Source organism: Macrobrachium rosenbergii, chromosome 55 (assembly GCF_040412425.1).
Source record: "Macrobrachium rosenbergii isolate ZJJX-2024 chromosome 55, ASM4041242v1, whole genome shotgun sequence".
In the NCBI taxonomy this organism is placed as follows: domain Eukaryota; kingdom Metazoa; phylum Arthropoda; class Malacostraca; order Decapoda; family Palaemonidae; genus Macrobrachium; species Macrobrachium rosenbergii.
The window spans coordinates 33,419,012-33,434,466 of NC_089795.1; the positions used below are offsets into that span (position 1 = coordinate 33,419,012).

Consider the following 15,455-nt stretch of genomic DNA (forward strand, 5'->3'; position numbering starts at 1 on the left):
TGATCACTATGTTTTCTGTATGAACTTGTCCTGTTTTTGTAGAGAATTAGTTTGACCTCAGGTCACCTGTAAATCTTTGTACCCACGGTCTCTGCGAAGTACGCAGACGTCTGCACGCCACTTTATAAGCAGCTCGCTTCATCAATAAACTAGCAGTACTTGTCTTCCTGCTCATTATTTCGCACCTCTCTCACAGAATTAATGCATTATCTGCACAGAACAGAGACACAGGTCTTAGAAACTCATTTCCAAAGCCTATGTTAATTTCCTTCATAGGGATACTGTATTTCTATCTTTTGAAAACTTTATTCCCATTTTATACGTATCACTGCTGTAATGTGAAATATTACCCGCGCTGCTTGTCTTTTCCAAAAAGGTTTTCCTAAATGAGTTTGTTGCATCTTTATACAATATTTGCTCATTTTTGTGGTTTTCATCATTTCCCTGTTTTGTGCCATGAACACATTCTTTTTATTATCTGTTACTATTTGTAGATACCTTATACTTCCTGTTAATTCTTATTCCTTCTATTTTCTTAATGTTATATTAGATTTGTACTAGAGTACTGCTTCTATCGTTATTTCTAACCTTCGTATCTTACATATCGCAATTGGCTTACTATCATAATTTTATCCTTTGTTATTGCCAATTGTTCCCTGTGAAAAACAGTGACCCAATTTTCGAAGCTTCATCCCTCAATCATTCTCGGTTTCCATCCTATTCTTTATAATCTTATTCATTACCATCTTGCATAGCGTTGTGGATATTGTGCGCCCTTGGTCGATTCCACTCTTATATCATATTCTTTTTAATCTTCCACAGTCTATTTTACCTGTATCTCATTTGTCTGCTGTATTCCTTCCATGGTTTCAGTCATATCCAGATGTATTCCACATTTTTATTACTTCCACTAACTCCTCTCCTTCACAAATGATGTGCCTTTCTGGAGTCCATCAGCATTCTTGTCAAACTTTGCTTCTTGTTGTAGCGTCTTTCCACACTGTATTGCAATTAAAAAATTATCCTCTACTCTTTTTCTGAAATCCCTGTTTTGTTTTCTGTAGCTTAGTCGTTCATCCTGGGATGTTACTCAATTTCTTCCATTAATAATACCATAAGTATTAAATAAAATAACCCACTACAGCTACTGGTGTTAGTTAAATTACAGGTTTCCCTACTTTATCATTTTTGTAAGTGAGGGCTTCAATTTCTCTTTATACATATTTTGTTAAATTTGATTATACTTTTATCCTTGTTATTTAAACCTAGATAATAATTTTTTTATTAGGAACTATTTTTCTTATTTTTTGCTCTCATTGCTTTTTTTTTGGATGCCCCTGTTCACCTCTTTCATATCCTCTACATGGATATCTAAATTTCCTACTGCTATTTTCCTATTTGCTACCAGTGGTGGATTTGGGGGGGGCGGGGTGGCCGCCCCTCCCATCAGCTATGAATGGCGCCCCTAACAGTGGATTATTATCAAACATCAATGTCAGCAGAAATCGAAACTTTATAATAATAATAATAATAATAATAATAATAATAATAATAATAATAATAATAATAATAATAATAGTAGAAGTAGTAGTAGTAGTTGTTCTTGTTGCTGTTGTAGCAATCATAGTATAATGAACAGATTTTCAGAAATCAAGTGTAAAAAAAAAAAAAATCAATGATGAAACAATGGGCAGAGAGGGACTAAGAATACGAGAAAGAAAGAACAGAACAGCAGGTAAATGTGGAAAGTAATGAAACAAAATTCGTCAGTTGCAAGAGAGAGAGAGAGAGAGAGAGAGAGAGAGAGAGAGAGAGAGAGAGAGAGAGAGAGAGAGAGAGAGAGAGAGAGAGAGAGAGAGAGAGAGAGAGAGAGAGAGAGAGCTTTACCCAGTTTACCGTTTGTGAAACATGTAAATTACCTGTGCCAAATATGTATTACTGGTAAATTATGTACATTGCTTTATTTCCTTAACTACTGTACTAGTATGCAACTAATGCAAGTATAGCAGACAATTTAACATTTATGGTAAAGAATGGTAGGAGTGATCTATATTTCAGTCTTGATCAATAGGTATTCTCTAACTATTGAAACTGGAATGTAGCCTATTATATACACCAATTTCAATCAATCAGAAGTGATCTGTAACTGGTTTCCTTCTAACAAGAATTATTGGTTACAGGTTTTTCATATTAACCACCACAAAAGTACCAAACCTTGCCCCAAAATGCTTGTGAAATCTTATAAAGCGTTTTGCTCCTGGAGCTCTACCCTGGACTCCACTGGGAGAGCTACCGCTCACCCCAGACCCCCTAGGATATTGCCTCACACCTTTGGCACTTGCCGTCCCTTACTTTAACAAACAACCGCCTGCCTTTTCCTAAAATCCTGGCTTCCGCCACTGTTTGCTGTGGTTCCATTGTTGTTTCCAGTCTCTCACACTTTCTTCAATCTTCTTTTACATCCTTCACTCTTTTCAATTTCCTAATGACTGCCTCATTATCCTTCAGCTCTGTTTCCTAGTCAGCTTGCACCACAACTAATTGCATAATCTACCCTCCATTTTTTACATCCATCTTCAATTCTTTAATCTTCTTCATCACCACCTCTTGCAATTCCTCATACTCCATTTGAATTCTTCTCTATGCTTTGCTCTGTTCTGCACTCCTAATTCCCTCCACTTGGACAAATTTTTGTGCAAAACTAATGCAGTTCCTCCATGTCAAATGTTTTAAGAGGGTTGAATGGTTCTCCTAACTTGTTGCATTAAAGACATGTCCACTGATCACATTTACCACATTACACACAACCTGCATTATCTAGGTACTTACTACATGTAGAACTTCTTATTGCAGTTTCATTGTCTTTATTTTGAAACATGAGATGATGTTATTAGCACTTCTTCTATTCCTTGTATATATCTATCTCAGTTTTGTTCCTTTTGTCTTGGTCATGTGTCTACTTTCTTCTGACCCTTATTGATTCTGACTTCTCCAAGTGACCTGTTAATGAGACATTGCTATCTTGTTCTAGTATATTCTGATTTTCTTCATCTTGTTTAACTACCTTAATTTAATGTACATGTTCATTTGCATTACTCGTGTTTCCCTTTTTTATTGTCTTTTGCTTCTCTAGTTTACTAGGCCTAACAATACTTTCAACCACCTCTCTATACAGTCATGCCACATGGTAAATTACAACTTCTAATTCAGAACCTACCTTCAGTACTGAAAAACTTGCCCTTATCAGTGTTTCTCTCAAAGGGCCAGCTCAATTTTTTCTTTTGCTATCTGGGTTGTTAGGCTAGCGTAGCCTCATTGGTATTGTATTACTGTATAGTGGCTTTATACAGTTAGGTCAGCTGGTTTCTTCTTCAGCTTTTATAAACATTTCTCATTTAGTTCAAGAGTCCACATTGGTTTTATTCAGTTCTGGTCCTCTGCTGGAGCTGCTGTAATTATAAAATTATTATTATGGTCTCTTAGCTCAGTGGGAAACTTGGTGCTGTACTTACCATTTACCTTGTAAATCCCACTGTAGACTTCTTTTTATATTCCTTTCTCTCATGAATTATAATCTTCTTGCTGCATTTAATATATTTCCTCTCCAGAACTTTTTAAGCTGTTTTCCTGTTTCATCTTTATTGAGCTTGTTAGAATATAGAATTTAGGCCAAAGGCCAAGTGCTGGGACCTGTGAGGTTATTAAGCACTGGAAGGGAAATTAGCAGTAAGAGGGTTTTAAAGGTGTAACAGGAGAAAACCTCGCAGTTGCACTATGAAACAACTGTTAGGAGAGGGTGGAAAGTAAGACGGAAGAAAGAAAATAGGAACGGAGTACAGTAAAAGGAACGAAAGAGGTTGCAACTAGGGGCTGAAGGGACGCTGCAAAGACCCTCATGTAATGCCTACAGTGCACCACGTGAGGTGCATTGACAACACTACCCCTGTATGGGGTATTGAGCTTGTTGATTACTTCCAATGTCATCATACAGTTTTATTTGTTCCCCTTCTCTTTCTTTCCAAGTAACTTTTCTGTTATGTCCTGCTTTCATTTTTCCTCTTCAGTTGCATATATTCATACTTAGTCTTGTCCTCCTTAATGAATAATTATGTTTTTTCTTCTGTTCTTAGTATTACTGTATTACCATTTATGTTAATATCTTTCCTCTTTTTTTAATTCTTATTTTTGTACTCATTCATGGTTGCTCTAGTTTCTGGTTCTTTTATCCATACCTGACTTGTATTATCTTGTCAGTTTTTTCATGTTTTTCTTTTTATGATATAAAAATTCTCTGTACTGTATTAGTTTTGTTATTCATTTTATTTTCCACTAAATCTGACAGGTCTTACTTCTTGTTTCTTTCCTACCATTTTTTCCTCTCTAAAAGTACTATTTTATCTTTATTAAATTGTGGCCTGAGATGAGCAGGATTGTCTCTTTATCAACAGTAATAATTTTCTAGCATAAACAATACATTTGTGTATTTTCTGTTTATCCACCTCTTGTTTCCCATCTCTCATGCACATTCTTATTACCATTTAGTAAACTTAATCCATACCTATGAAGTCTAATATCCTTAATCCATACCTTTTATGGATTTCTAATATCCTCCATTCTCATTTTTATTTTCTGCCAGGCATTGTATAAGCCCTGATGTCTTCTTATTCTTTTTTCTTGCTTACCTGTTTACACCACATTCCAAACATAAATTAACTACAGTATATTCTTTGTGACAGTTAGCTATTTCTTACTCAATTTTCTAGTTTTTCCATTACTCCAGCTGCATTAAAATTTCTTCAATTAACTGATACATGTACTGCTTTTTCTGCTCTATATCTTGGGAAGAAAACACCTTGCAATGTGTAGTGAAACCTTCCTTTAAATTATTAATCCCCTTCGTTTACAAAAGCCTATTCAAGTGGTGGACGTAAAGTTCTACCACACATGGCAATTGCACCCTTACGGCACTATTTATATCACTGACAATTTTCTATTTGACAAACAGCCATGCAGCTCTCAATGGGAAAGCAGAGATGAACCACATGCCACACTGTTGGTGCACTTTTGAGAACCATACAGTAATTGCATCTTTGGGTCACCATCCTCCAAAGTGTGGGCTTTACCCTCATCATGAGTCACCATATCTGTGGCCATTCCTATCTTGCTGGCACTGTTGATGAGTCACCAGGCAACACAATGATTTAAATTTACATTAACTACAGCCTCATAAAATGTCTTCATCTGTAATTCATTTCTGGTGCCTCCTTACATATATCAAACTTAATTTCAATTTATGTCATTAGTGCATCTTATTTTCATTTAGCTAACAATGGACAGTATGGTGGAAATAATCATGATGATAATATAGCTAGGTCATCAGATAGTCTTTTCCTTCTCTCAAGATATGTGCGAGAACATATGGCTGCCTTTCTTCAGAGATTGTCCCTTCATTCAGACTTACTCCTTTCTATTCTTGTATTTCTTGTTAGATACTGTAATGTAAAAGTTTATTTTTGTAACTTATTCCTGCTCTGCATCTCCCCTTTTGAATGAATGAATGAATCATAAGATGAAGGCTATAGAGCTAAGCACTAGAGTGCTTTCACCTGTTCAGTGCTTAAAACTATGAAAAGAGGGCAGCTGGTGCACTAATGTCCAGCAAGACAAAGAGATCCAAGAAATACATGAGATGAGGTACAAGGATCTTGAGGCAAAACAGGGAGAACTCCACAGGTGCACTGATAAGTATAAGAAAGGTCGGACAGCAAGACAAAGAGATCCAAGAAATACATGAGATGAGGTACAAGGATCTTGAGGCGAAACTTGGAGAACTCCACAGGTGCACTGATAAGTATAAGAAAGGTCGGACAGCAAGACAGAAGAAAGGATGTGGGAATGGTTGTAAAGTAAAAGGATAAAAAGTTGGTGCAGCAAACACCTTTTAGTAATGCCTGCAGTACACCACTTGAGGTAATCTGATGACACTACCTTTAGGGGCCTCTCCTTTTGTTTATTACTTGAAGTAAGAGATCATAACTAATTCTTATATCAGCACTGAGGTGATGTATAACTAGAAGAAAGCAAATATAAATAATTAATTGATATCAATAATAAGAGTAACAAAACTATATCACTACAAGTCACATTATAATACTGTACGTGGAACTGCTTGTGCACCAATGAATTGTCATGATATATGTGGTTAATGGTCTGAAAGACATAGATATAAAATGTTTGTGAAGGTCAAAAGTTGTACAACAGAGTTCTTTATATCAGAAAACATGGGTATTAAAACACATTTTGCCATACTCTTACCTTTTTACTACACAGTATATTTCTCCATTTACATTTAATTGAAACATGCTTTTTGTACTGACTTTCTCAATTCTATAGGCTGTTCTTAAGTATAACTATTAACCCTCCTTTCTAGTCTTCCACCTCTCTCACTATTTCTGTTTTTGTGCTCCTTGACTAACACTTATTTATTATCTTATATACAGCAGGGTGTGCCTGTATAAAAGATACCATTTTAATGACAATTTTATTATGATTATCTCTGAAAACTGGCAAACATTCACAATTATAGAAGAGGGCCAAGAAAGTTTTGGTTGAGACTGGTTCTAAAAGATGTTTGCCACACTTTAGAATTTGTGTGAAAGATAGTTTATTCCAAGTTAAAAAAAAAAAGTAGCCACCTTGAAGTAGCGACACAGTCCATGCAGAAAGGTTTGAATTGGATAACAGACCTGTTGGCTAACCAGGAAAACAAGTTGTAGCGCAACATGACTATCATAAGGAGGATAGGTACAGGTTTCACCTAATTTCAGAAAATGTAATCTTATTGGAAATAAATACGGAGTGTGTCTTTGACAGATATCACCTGTTAGAAAAAATAGCCTGTTTGAGATATTTAAACCAAGGATTTTCACAATTTCATAGTACTGTACTGTAAAAAGAAACCGTGATGTTAAACATCCAACCTCTGAAGTTAATCTTTCACAAATATAAACAGTGACAAACATTACAAACAAGTCCATGCTATTTGAGAGTGGAACAGGTTTGTCTAGCATCTGACAGAGTCTAATCATTAACTAAAGCATAAACATGCTGGAATCAAATAAATAAGCTCCAGAGAAATCTGAAATTAGGAAAACTTCAAAATACAGGCCAGAAAACTGTTACAGAAATTAAGGAGAGTAACATAACCTGGAAAAATACACCTGAAGCCAACAATATAGCAATCATTAGGAATGAAACCTTAACGGTGGAGACGTAACACTGCCACATACTGGGAATATAAGTTATAGAGTTTAAGCAGAATCTCAGTTGTGAAGGTGGACCAAAAAAATGGCAACAGCAGTCACCTCAACTCAAAAACAATGCATAAGAAAATTCCAATGATGATAGCAATGAATTCTTTCCATGCCCTATATGTGAAAGAACAAAAGATAAAATTGGAAATGTGGAATATGACAGATGCAAGAAATGGGTCTGGTCACCGAGTCAACACTAATAAGCATACGAAAAAATACATAACAAAACAAATAATAAAACTATAAAAATGTCAGAATAATTAAGGTTTGACTCTGCTTATATTACAGAAAGGGTTCAAAAGTTTTTATGGAAAGAAAGTGGAGGTAAAGTATGGGTGACACAAGAATAAAATACAGGAACAAAAAACAAGGACAGAGCAGACATACAAGAGAAAGAAACTGATTTAACAAAGGAAAAAGCTAAAATTTTTTAAAAGAAAAAGAAGAGAGTATAATGGAATCAAGAGAACAGTCTCAAATTATTGGTAATTTGGATGAAATTTAAGATAGGATAAAATCCTTTGAAAGAGAGAAATGTGACTTGAAAATCGAGAAAGATACTGCAGTAAGAATTCTTGAAGTGTCAAATGCACAAAGAAAGGACAGGAAAAACACTAGGATAACTGGCTGAGGGAAAAAAGAACACTTGGGAATCGGTGAACCATGACTGGGGACCTGAGGACCCTCAACAATGAATCAATTATAAAAGATAAATGTGATCAGAGACTCAGAGAACCTCAGGGTAATTAATCCAGCATGGAGGAGGGAAAGGACTATGCTAGAGTAATACTGTATACATGCACAGTCCTTTCTTCATTGCATAGAATTTATAAGCATCTGCTTCTATGCTATACGGATGGGGTCAGTGAAATATCTGACCAGCCCAAATTGTACAAGCTATGACCTTAACAAATCATAACCAATGTTACTCTTCAGAACTTCTAATTCGCCAGATGCTCTCCTCTAGAAATTCATTAGTTCCAAAGGTCCTTTGTTCATCAAATATTTTCTTGAGTGTCAAGAAGCATTCACATCTAAATAGTTATTCAAGCTTTAGTAAAGTACAGCTGGTTGTGATAAAACAAACACTGTACAATCTTTCAATACAAAGAAATTAATATTCTATACGTATCCATTATTTTACAGGTCCCTCCTCTTTGTCCTTTCTCTCTTGGTTGCATGAGGAGTACTAATGCTATAACTAGAAACAGCCCACTGTCTAGAATGAGGGATAAGAAAAATAGGATAGATTTAGGGAGATAGATACTGTATGTAAAAAGAGTAAACTCAATACATAATAAAAATGACAATCGTAGCTATATTTGCTCTGCATCTATCCAAAAAGATAGTTTACCCACAGATACTACATACTGTATTTGTGGAGTAAGCTGTGAAGAACAAGAAACCTGGTCAGAGGGCATCAAGTGTGATGAAAATCGGAGCTAGTGGGTTAGGTGACACATTTAACTGTTCAATATTTCACTAAATATCCAGTTTTCATTTATTGAGGATCAGTTACTTGAGATTTTTCTGTAGAGGGGAATTTGTGGTGAATGTTACCTTTATATGGTATTGCACGACACAGTCTTTTCACGATTTTCTGGCACTACATTATCCACAACAATTAGTCTTCTTCAGGGAGGGATTTTGTGCTTTCCTAATCAGAAATATTTGTGACATTCATCTCTACAGTAAAATACTGCATTTCATATATTTTTTACATGGAATTATATTTAAAATGTAAGGTATACAGGAATAAAGAAAAATTACTGGTACAATACTACTATGATATACAGTACATTGAAATTACATGCAACATTATAAAATTCTTATTGCTGGGGCACAGATAAAAATCAGAGCAGAGCTCTTTATATCTTATGTTAAATTTGACATTTAACATGCAGACTAGTCTTTCATGAAAAAACAATTTTAAAAGTATTTATTTTCCATAAAAACACCCCACTTATTTTAATTTACGCCCACAAGATTGGTCAAGACCAATGAAAAACACAGTGCTGAATAGCTGCAAATACTCTCATTCCAAAATTATCTGAGGCTTGTCAGAGATATTAAAGTATAAAATAGAGAGACTTGTTGCTGATAAAAAAAGAAGAAAAGTGTGAGAAAAAGAAAACTAGCACTAGTCGTGTAATCAGCAACACTTCATGTTATGAATAATTAAAACCTTGAAGTTTAAGCTATGAGAGACATAAGTAAGACTACTGCACACACTGGAGAAATAACTGAAGTTCCAATGAAGATGACTAGTAGAAGCCATAATGGGGTCCAAAAGAAGTGGCCTGGGTTTAATGAATTGAAGAATCTGAGAAAGTAAGTGAAGTTGAGATATGAAATGAATTCTCTTCAGAAAGCTAGAAGCTAAAGAAACAGAATGGAGGTTTAAAGGTGTGTTAATTTTTATTTGGGCTGGGGCTTGAACCAGCATGTTTCTAAGAAGAAGAGTCAGTGTAGTTATTAAGACTAGGTACCAAAACCTTCAAGCATCATGCTAACATATACTGAGTTCAGATACCTTGTTATTCTTTAAGGTTGTAAGACCCCTAAAGACCTTTGTGAGGCTGAGATGAAAGATTACATGGAACTTTGGAGAGGCAGAGTAAGAAGATAAAGACCACTGGAACAGAGATACAAAAATGACCCTCCCAAAAAGAATAAGAAATTGGATTTATAGAAGTCAAGTTTATTACCAAGGACCCAATTTTCTCCCAGCACTGTATACACAATATCAGGAGAGCAGATTTTTCGATAGCATGGGGAAACCCATTTCTTTGGAATAAGTATTTCCTTGCAGGCCTAAGATGCTTAAAAACAACGAATTTCCGAACACATTTAAGAAATGCTTGAGTTACATTAAGAGATGCAAAGCTGAGGAACAGGGATGGTAAAACCTAAGAGTTAAAAAGAGAAAATTATTAATAGGGGATGGGACATATGCTGCGTTAACCATTGTTACAATCTCACTGACATGGGGTATCCCAAGTTCAGGATTACAGGTACCAAAGCAATAATATCCCAAGAAAATCCATGAGGATTCATATGTAAATCTACTGGAGCCCATCACTTACCATAATGGCACTGTAAAATTCTATAAATAACTAATAAAAACTGTAACTGCCTAATAACTGCATTTCTTTCAAGACTGTATAAAACTCACAAAAACTACAATCCTATAAATAAATCATAAAAACTGTAACAACCTGATATCTGATACTTTCAATATGTATAAAACGCATACAAAACACATGAATACACATGACAATCTTCAACACAACTGGTGTATAAATAACGAGTAATATCTGCTACACCTGTAGTCACAAGCACTAACATACACTTTAAAAAGAAATAAAAACTCAGTCATACCTAATTTTGATGATATTATTAAACAGTACTCCTCACAATCCTAAACAACAAAAAGGCACATACCAGTGATTTGATTATTAATAATGGGTAAAACAAGTGAACTGAGGACAAGATGGTAGACAATTCAAAGTGAAATTGCACTGATGAATGAGAAAATTTTATGGGTAATACAAGTAAAGTTATCCCCATTTTTAATTACTGCTTTGCAGGTACAAGGAGCTATTCAGCACTTTGAACTCATTTAAACAGGCATGTGTGCATAAGTAAAAATAAGAGGTTTGCAATTTGTGAGCACCATTATCAATTTGAAAACATTCTTTAAAGCAATTTTACTAACTTGAAATTGAAAAAGAGCATTAGTGACTTAAGATGTTAAGGATCAATGAATGAGACCATTATATATCTCGTCCCTTTTGTTGTTGGGAGCCCTTCATGGTAATGAGTCAGTCTACCAGGATGCATCAATGCCCATCCAACACGGGTATTTACAACTGAACAGTTGTATCTGATGAAGTGAGCACCACCACCCTGAAGAAAAGAGTAAATGTCAAATTTTTAATATTTTGTAAACCTGCAGAGCACTTTAATATATTGGCACTGCAATACATAAAAATGTTATATCAATATTTCGTTAAAGCTTACCTCATAGTCAATGTGGGGGCGATTCAGACCCACATTGATAGTGTAAGTTGAGGAGTCATGATGTGGTCTAAGGAATGGTTGTTCCGTAGGCTTGTAACGCACGATAAAGTTCATTATTGCTCGAGCCTGTAAAGTAGAATTAATTAAAACAGATGGTTACTTAACAGTACATAATTAAACTACATCCACTTTCTGCAGAGTACAAAGTTTCTTAAGTAATAACATTATAGAAATTATCATGCTTTACTTTTGCATAACATATGGATAACACAATCCTCTTAACATAATTCTTTCAAACTGTGGGGTTACATATCTACTTCAAGTAGTAAAATCATGAACAGTTTTCTCATGCATTTTCATAAACAGATAACTTGATAAAACAGTTCTTGGAAAAAATAATTAGAAAATGAGACATCAGAAGACTATTTTTGAAAGGCAGTACCATTGATCTAAAATACCAGACTTATTTTCTTGAAAGATGGTGCTATATACCTATCTAAAATGACAGACTAAATTTTTCCAAAGATGGTGCTCTATACCTATCTAAAATGACAGACTAAATTTTTCCAAAGACAATAACACAGATCTAAAATTAGTGTTAGCCTTGAGCATGAAGTAATGTCCTATTATAGGGAATTTACAATTGCACCTCAAATACTTGGTGGCTGACACTGCTCACCAAACACTAACACATGCATCACAAGACACAGCAAACACTTCAGTCTCCTTCTCTGGCTGTGTAGTGTTACTGGCTGTGTCAAACACTTCAGTCTCCTTCTCTGGCTGTGTAGTGTTACTGGCTGTGTAGTGTTAATATCACCTCTCAGATACCTGGACTTAGCTGCACCAAAGATTTATTAGCAAAAATATTTCTTACTATCTTATGTTTCATCCTTCCAAATATTTGTCAGTGAACAATTTAATGCAAATGCTCCTATTCTTCGCTTTATGCTATTGTCAACATACTTCAGTTTATATTTCCTATACAGGGTTGATATGATGTAGGTACAGTGCATATCCTACTAGTGTGCTCCAAAGGTCCCATACTACCATACAGTGGTGTAAGCTATTCACTGCAATGTTGTTCTAGCTTAGAGAAGCTACTTGATGGGTATTCACCTCTTCAAGAAGGTTTCCATTTTTACTAAAGTTCGAGTTAAAAAAGTTCAGGATTTAACTAGTTTTACCATTTTTAAGTAAACTTTTTGGTTGGTCAAGTCAAAATGCTTTCAAGGTGGGTATCAGACCTATCAGGCTAATGACTCCTTATATATGACCTGAACTGTGGTTGAATCTATATCCTTGAGAGGTCTAACCAGAAAATGTCATGCACAGAAAATTCTTACCTGATGATTTTGAGTTAATCTGAAACATGTCAACTACTTCAATAAACTTCCTGCCTAAATACATACTGGTTATCTGTCAATAGTTTGTTTGGAACAAACACATTAAAATTAAAAAAAAATAAATTTCACATTCTTCATCTGCAACACTATTGCTTTATTGGGAGGTCACTACCCATATTTTTTTCATTACAAGCATGTCTCTATTTTGTACCATAGTTATTGAACGATGGGGTAGGTGATTCCATCTAAATGGAATCATCTGTTCTCATATAGATAAAGGGTGTATATATTCAGGACTTTAGATCACAACATGACGTTCTCTATGGTATTTGCTTGAAAAATATTTTGATCTAATCACATCTAACATGGAGGTCTCACATAAAAATTGTGGCAGGGATGTAGTATTTTCAAAAATGAAAAAGAGAGCCAAGTCACAAATATGGAAATCTGCAACTGAAGGATACGCATAAATACATTAAAAAAATGTGTAAAAAACTCAAGGTTCTAAAAAATGCTAAATGCAATTTAAAAATGATTTTTACATAAATATTTATAAAATTTCAGGAACTATTTACAATAAATGCAAAGAATAAATTAACATACATTACAATACTACAATACATATAGAGAACAGGCACTGCTGTTTATTGTTGGTCTTGGTTTCTTCATCATGATAACATAAATTCCTTTGGTCTTGGTTTCTTCATGATAACATAAATTCTTCAAGTCTTAACTCTAAATTGGAAGAAACATTCAAGATGATTTTAAAGTTCTCTAAGTCAAATCTTATATTTCTTAAACTACTGATTGCAAATTTCCTCCTTTATAACATGTTTCTCATTTTTAGTTTTAAAAATACTACAAGAAAATGTAAAGAAACTTTAAATAAAATACGCTGGATAAGGTATATATTTACTTATCCTTGTTTGAAAAATTTTTATGATTGCAATATTAAACTATTAAAATTACAGAGGCACAGCAAAAGGATATACTGCTAATAACAACTTTACAGGGGTTGACTTACTAAACCCCATCAGTGTACAGTACATATATATTTTTATCTCTTAGTAGAAACAGCCTAAAAGCTTTTACATTGGGATCTGGCTATCATTTGACACTATTAGATTGAAAATGAGTTGAGAGTAATAAAGAATAATAATTATAGGTTTTGTTATGTACTGAAGAATATATTACACGATAACATTTGATACCACAATCTCTTTTCCATTTTAAACATCTACTTATGATTATTACTATTATTCAGATGATGAACCCTATTCATATGGAACAAACCTACGGGGCCATAAACTTGAAATTCAAGCTTCTACAGTATATGGTGTTCATTTGAAAGAAATTACAAGATAATAGAAAATACAGAAAGAAGAGGTCAATTACTAGAAAAAATATAAATTAATAAATTATTAAATAAATAGGTAAAAATATGACAAAAATATAAATGATAAAAGTACAAGGTGAACTGCTTTAGGGTAGTATGCATTGCATCTTCACCTGCACTTTTGAGGTTCTAATAGCACAACATCCACAGGGAGACTGTTCGTCCAATGGTGTGAGAAATAAAAGACCTTTGAAACTGAGAGTTCAACAGTGTAGCACATACTTTCAAAGTGGTGTTAGACAAGGAAAGAATGCATTTATTTTGTGTAAAGAACTCATACAATGGGCATAAATACCCAAGGTCTTCTAGCCACACTTAAAAAAAAAAACCTGACAATTCTAAAACGTATCACCAGAGAAAAATGAAACAGTAAAGGGACTACCTTCCTGCCACAAGCCATATTATACAGGATTGGTAATTGCTACATGCCATATTATATAGGGTAACACCTGTGCAATATGCATAAACAGACATAAAAATAGGAAAAGGAATAATAAACAATATTTTGGATATAATGGAGTCCAAATTATTTGAGAATGACTTTCCCGTCATGTGACATACACAAATTACAATCTATTTATTGTTAACTTGGATATTTGTACTATTGTGAAATAAGCACACAAATCTTACTTCAAGAAAAACGAAATCAAACACTTACAGCACTATCATATCCAAGGTAAACTTTTTCAGCTAATGGTTTCACATAATGACGAAGGATCCAAAGCCATTCTTGTTCAAATTCCATTTGATTCATGTGGATATCTATTGTTGGGACATTCTCATAACCCCCTGCAAGTCTTGGATCCTGAAAGGAAAAAGATATTGTTTGATTAATGTTTGTGAAACTAGCGCTGCAGTTACGATTATTAACACTAGCAATTCTTTTAGAACAACATGAATCGACTGTTCACACACAATGAGAAAACAAGTAGCAGCATGCCAAGAAAGTCAGCCTAGAAGACATGAACAATCAACCTCGTGAAGATCTAAATGATGACTAACCAGACAAGAATTGGAAAACAATGCTCCTTTAATGAAAGGAAAGATTTTTTTGGCTTTATCAGTATCAGTTCAAATGAAAAGTATTGTATTGTAAATAAAAGTGATCCTCCACAAGCAAACTTTTAAAAACTGAAGATGCTACTGAAGAAATGTTATTATTTTTGCTGGAAACCAATGCATCTTTGCATCAGAGCAGTCTTAATCTTGTTTTTAAATGAAACTTTTCAGATCTTTGGGACTCCTGGTTGCTGAAGACTGCTTGAAATGGTTATGAAAAGCAAAGTTATCTCTACTGTGTCTGATTCCGCTTAAATCCTATAAAGTGTTGTACCAAAGTAGTGGTTTTCTTCTAATTTTTCTGATACAGTTGTATGG

General features: G+C 34.3%; 1 protein-coding gene across 1 annotated transcript in view; it reads right to left on the reverse strand.

The window, feature by feature from the left end:
- Window positions 1–6,298: 6,298 nt before the first annotated feature.
- Window positions 6,299–15,455, reverse strand: part of LOC136835947 (procollagen-lysine,2-oxoglutarate 5-dioxygenase 1-like) — a 390,163-nt gene continuing 381,006 nt past the window's right edge. Inside the window, exons 11-13 of the mRNA XM_067099845.1 lie at window positions 14,737–14,883; window positions 11,337–11,462; window positions 6,299–11,222 (exon numbers count right to left, since the gene is read on the reverse strand). Coding sequence (XP_066955946.1) covers window positions 11,067–11,222; window positions 11,337–11,462; window positions 14,737–14,883 — 429 coding nt within the window. The 3' untranslated portion in view covers window positions 6,299–11,066. The remainder of the gene's footprint in view (window positions 11,223–11,336; window positions 11,463–14,736; window positions 14,884–15,455) is intronic.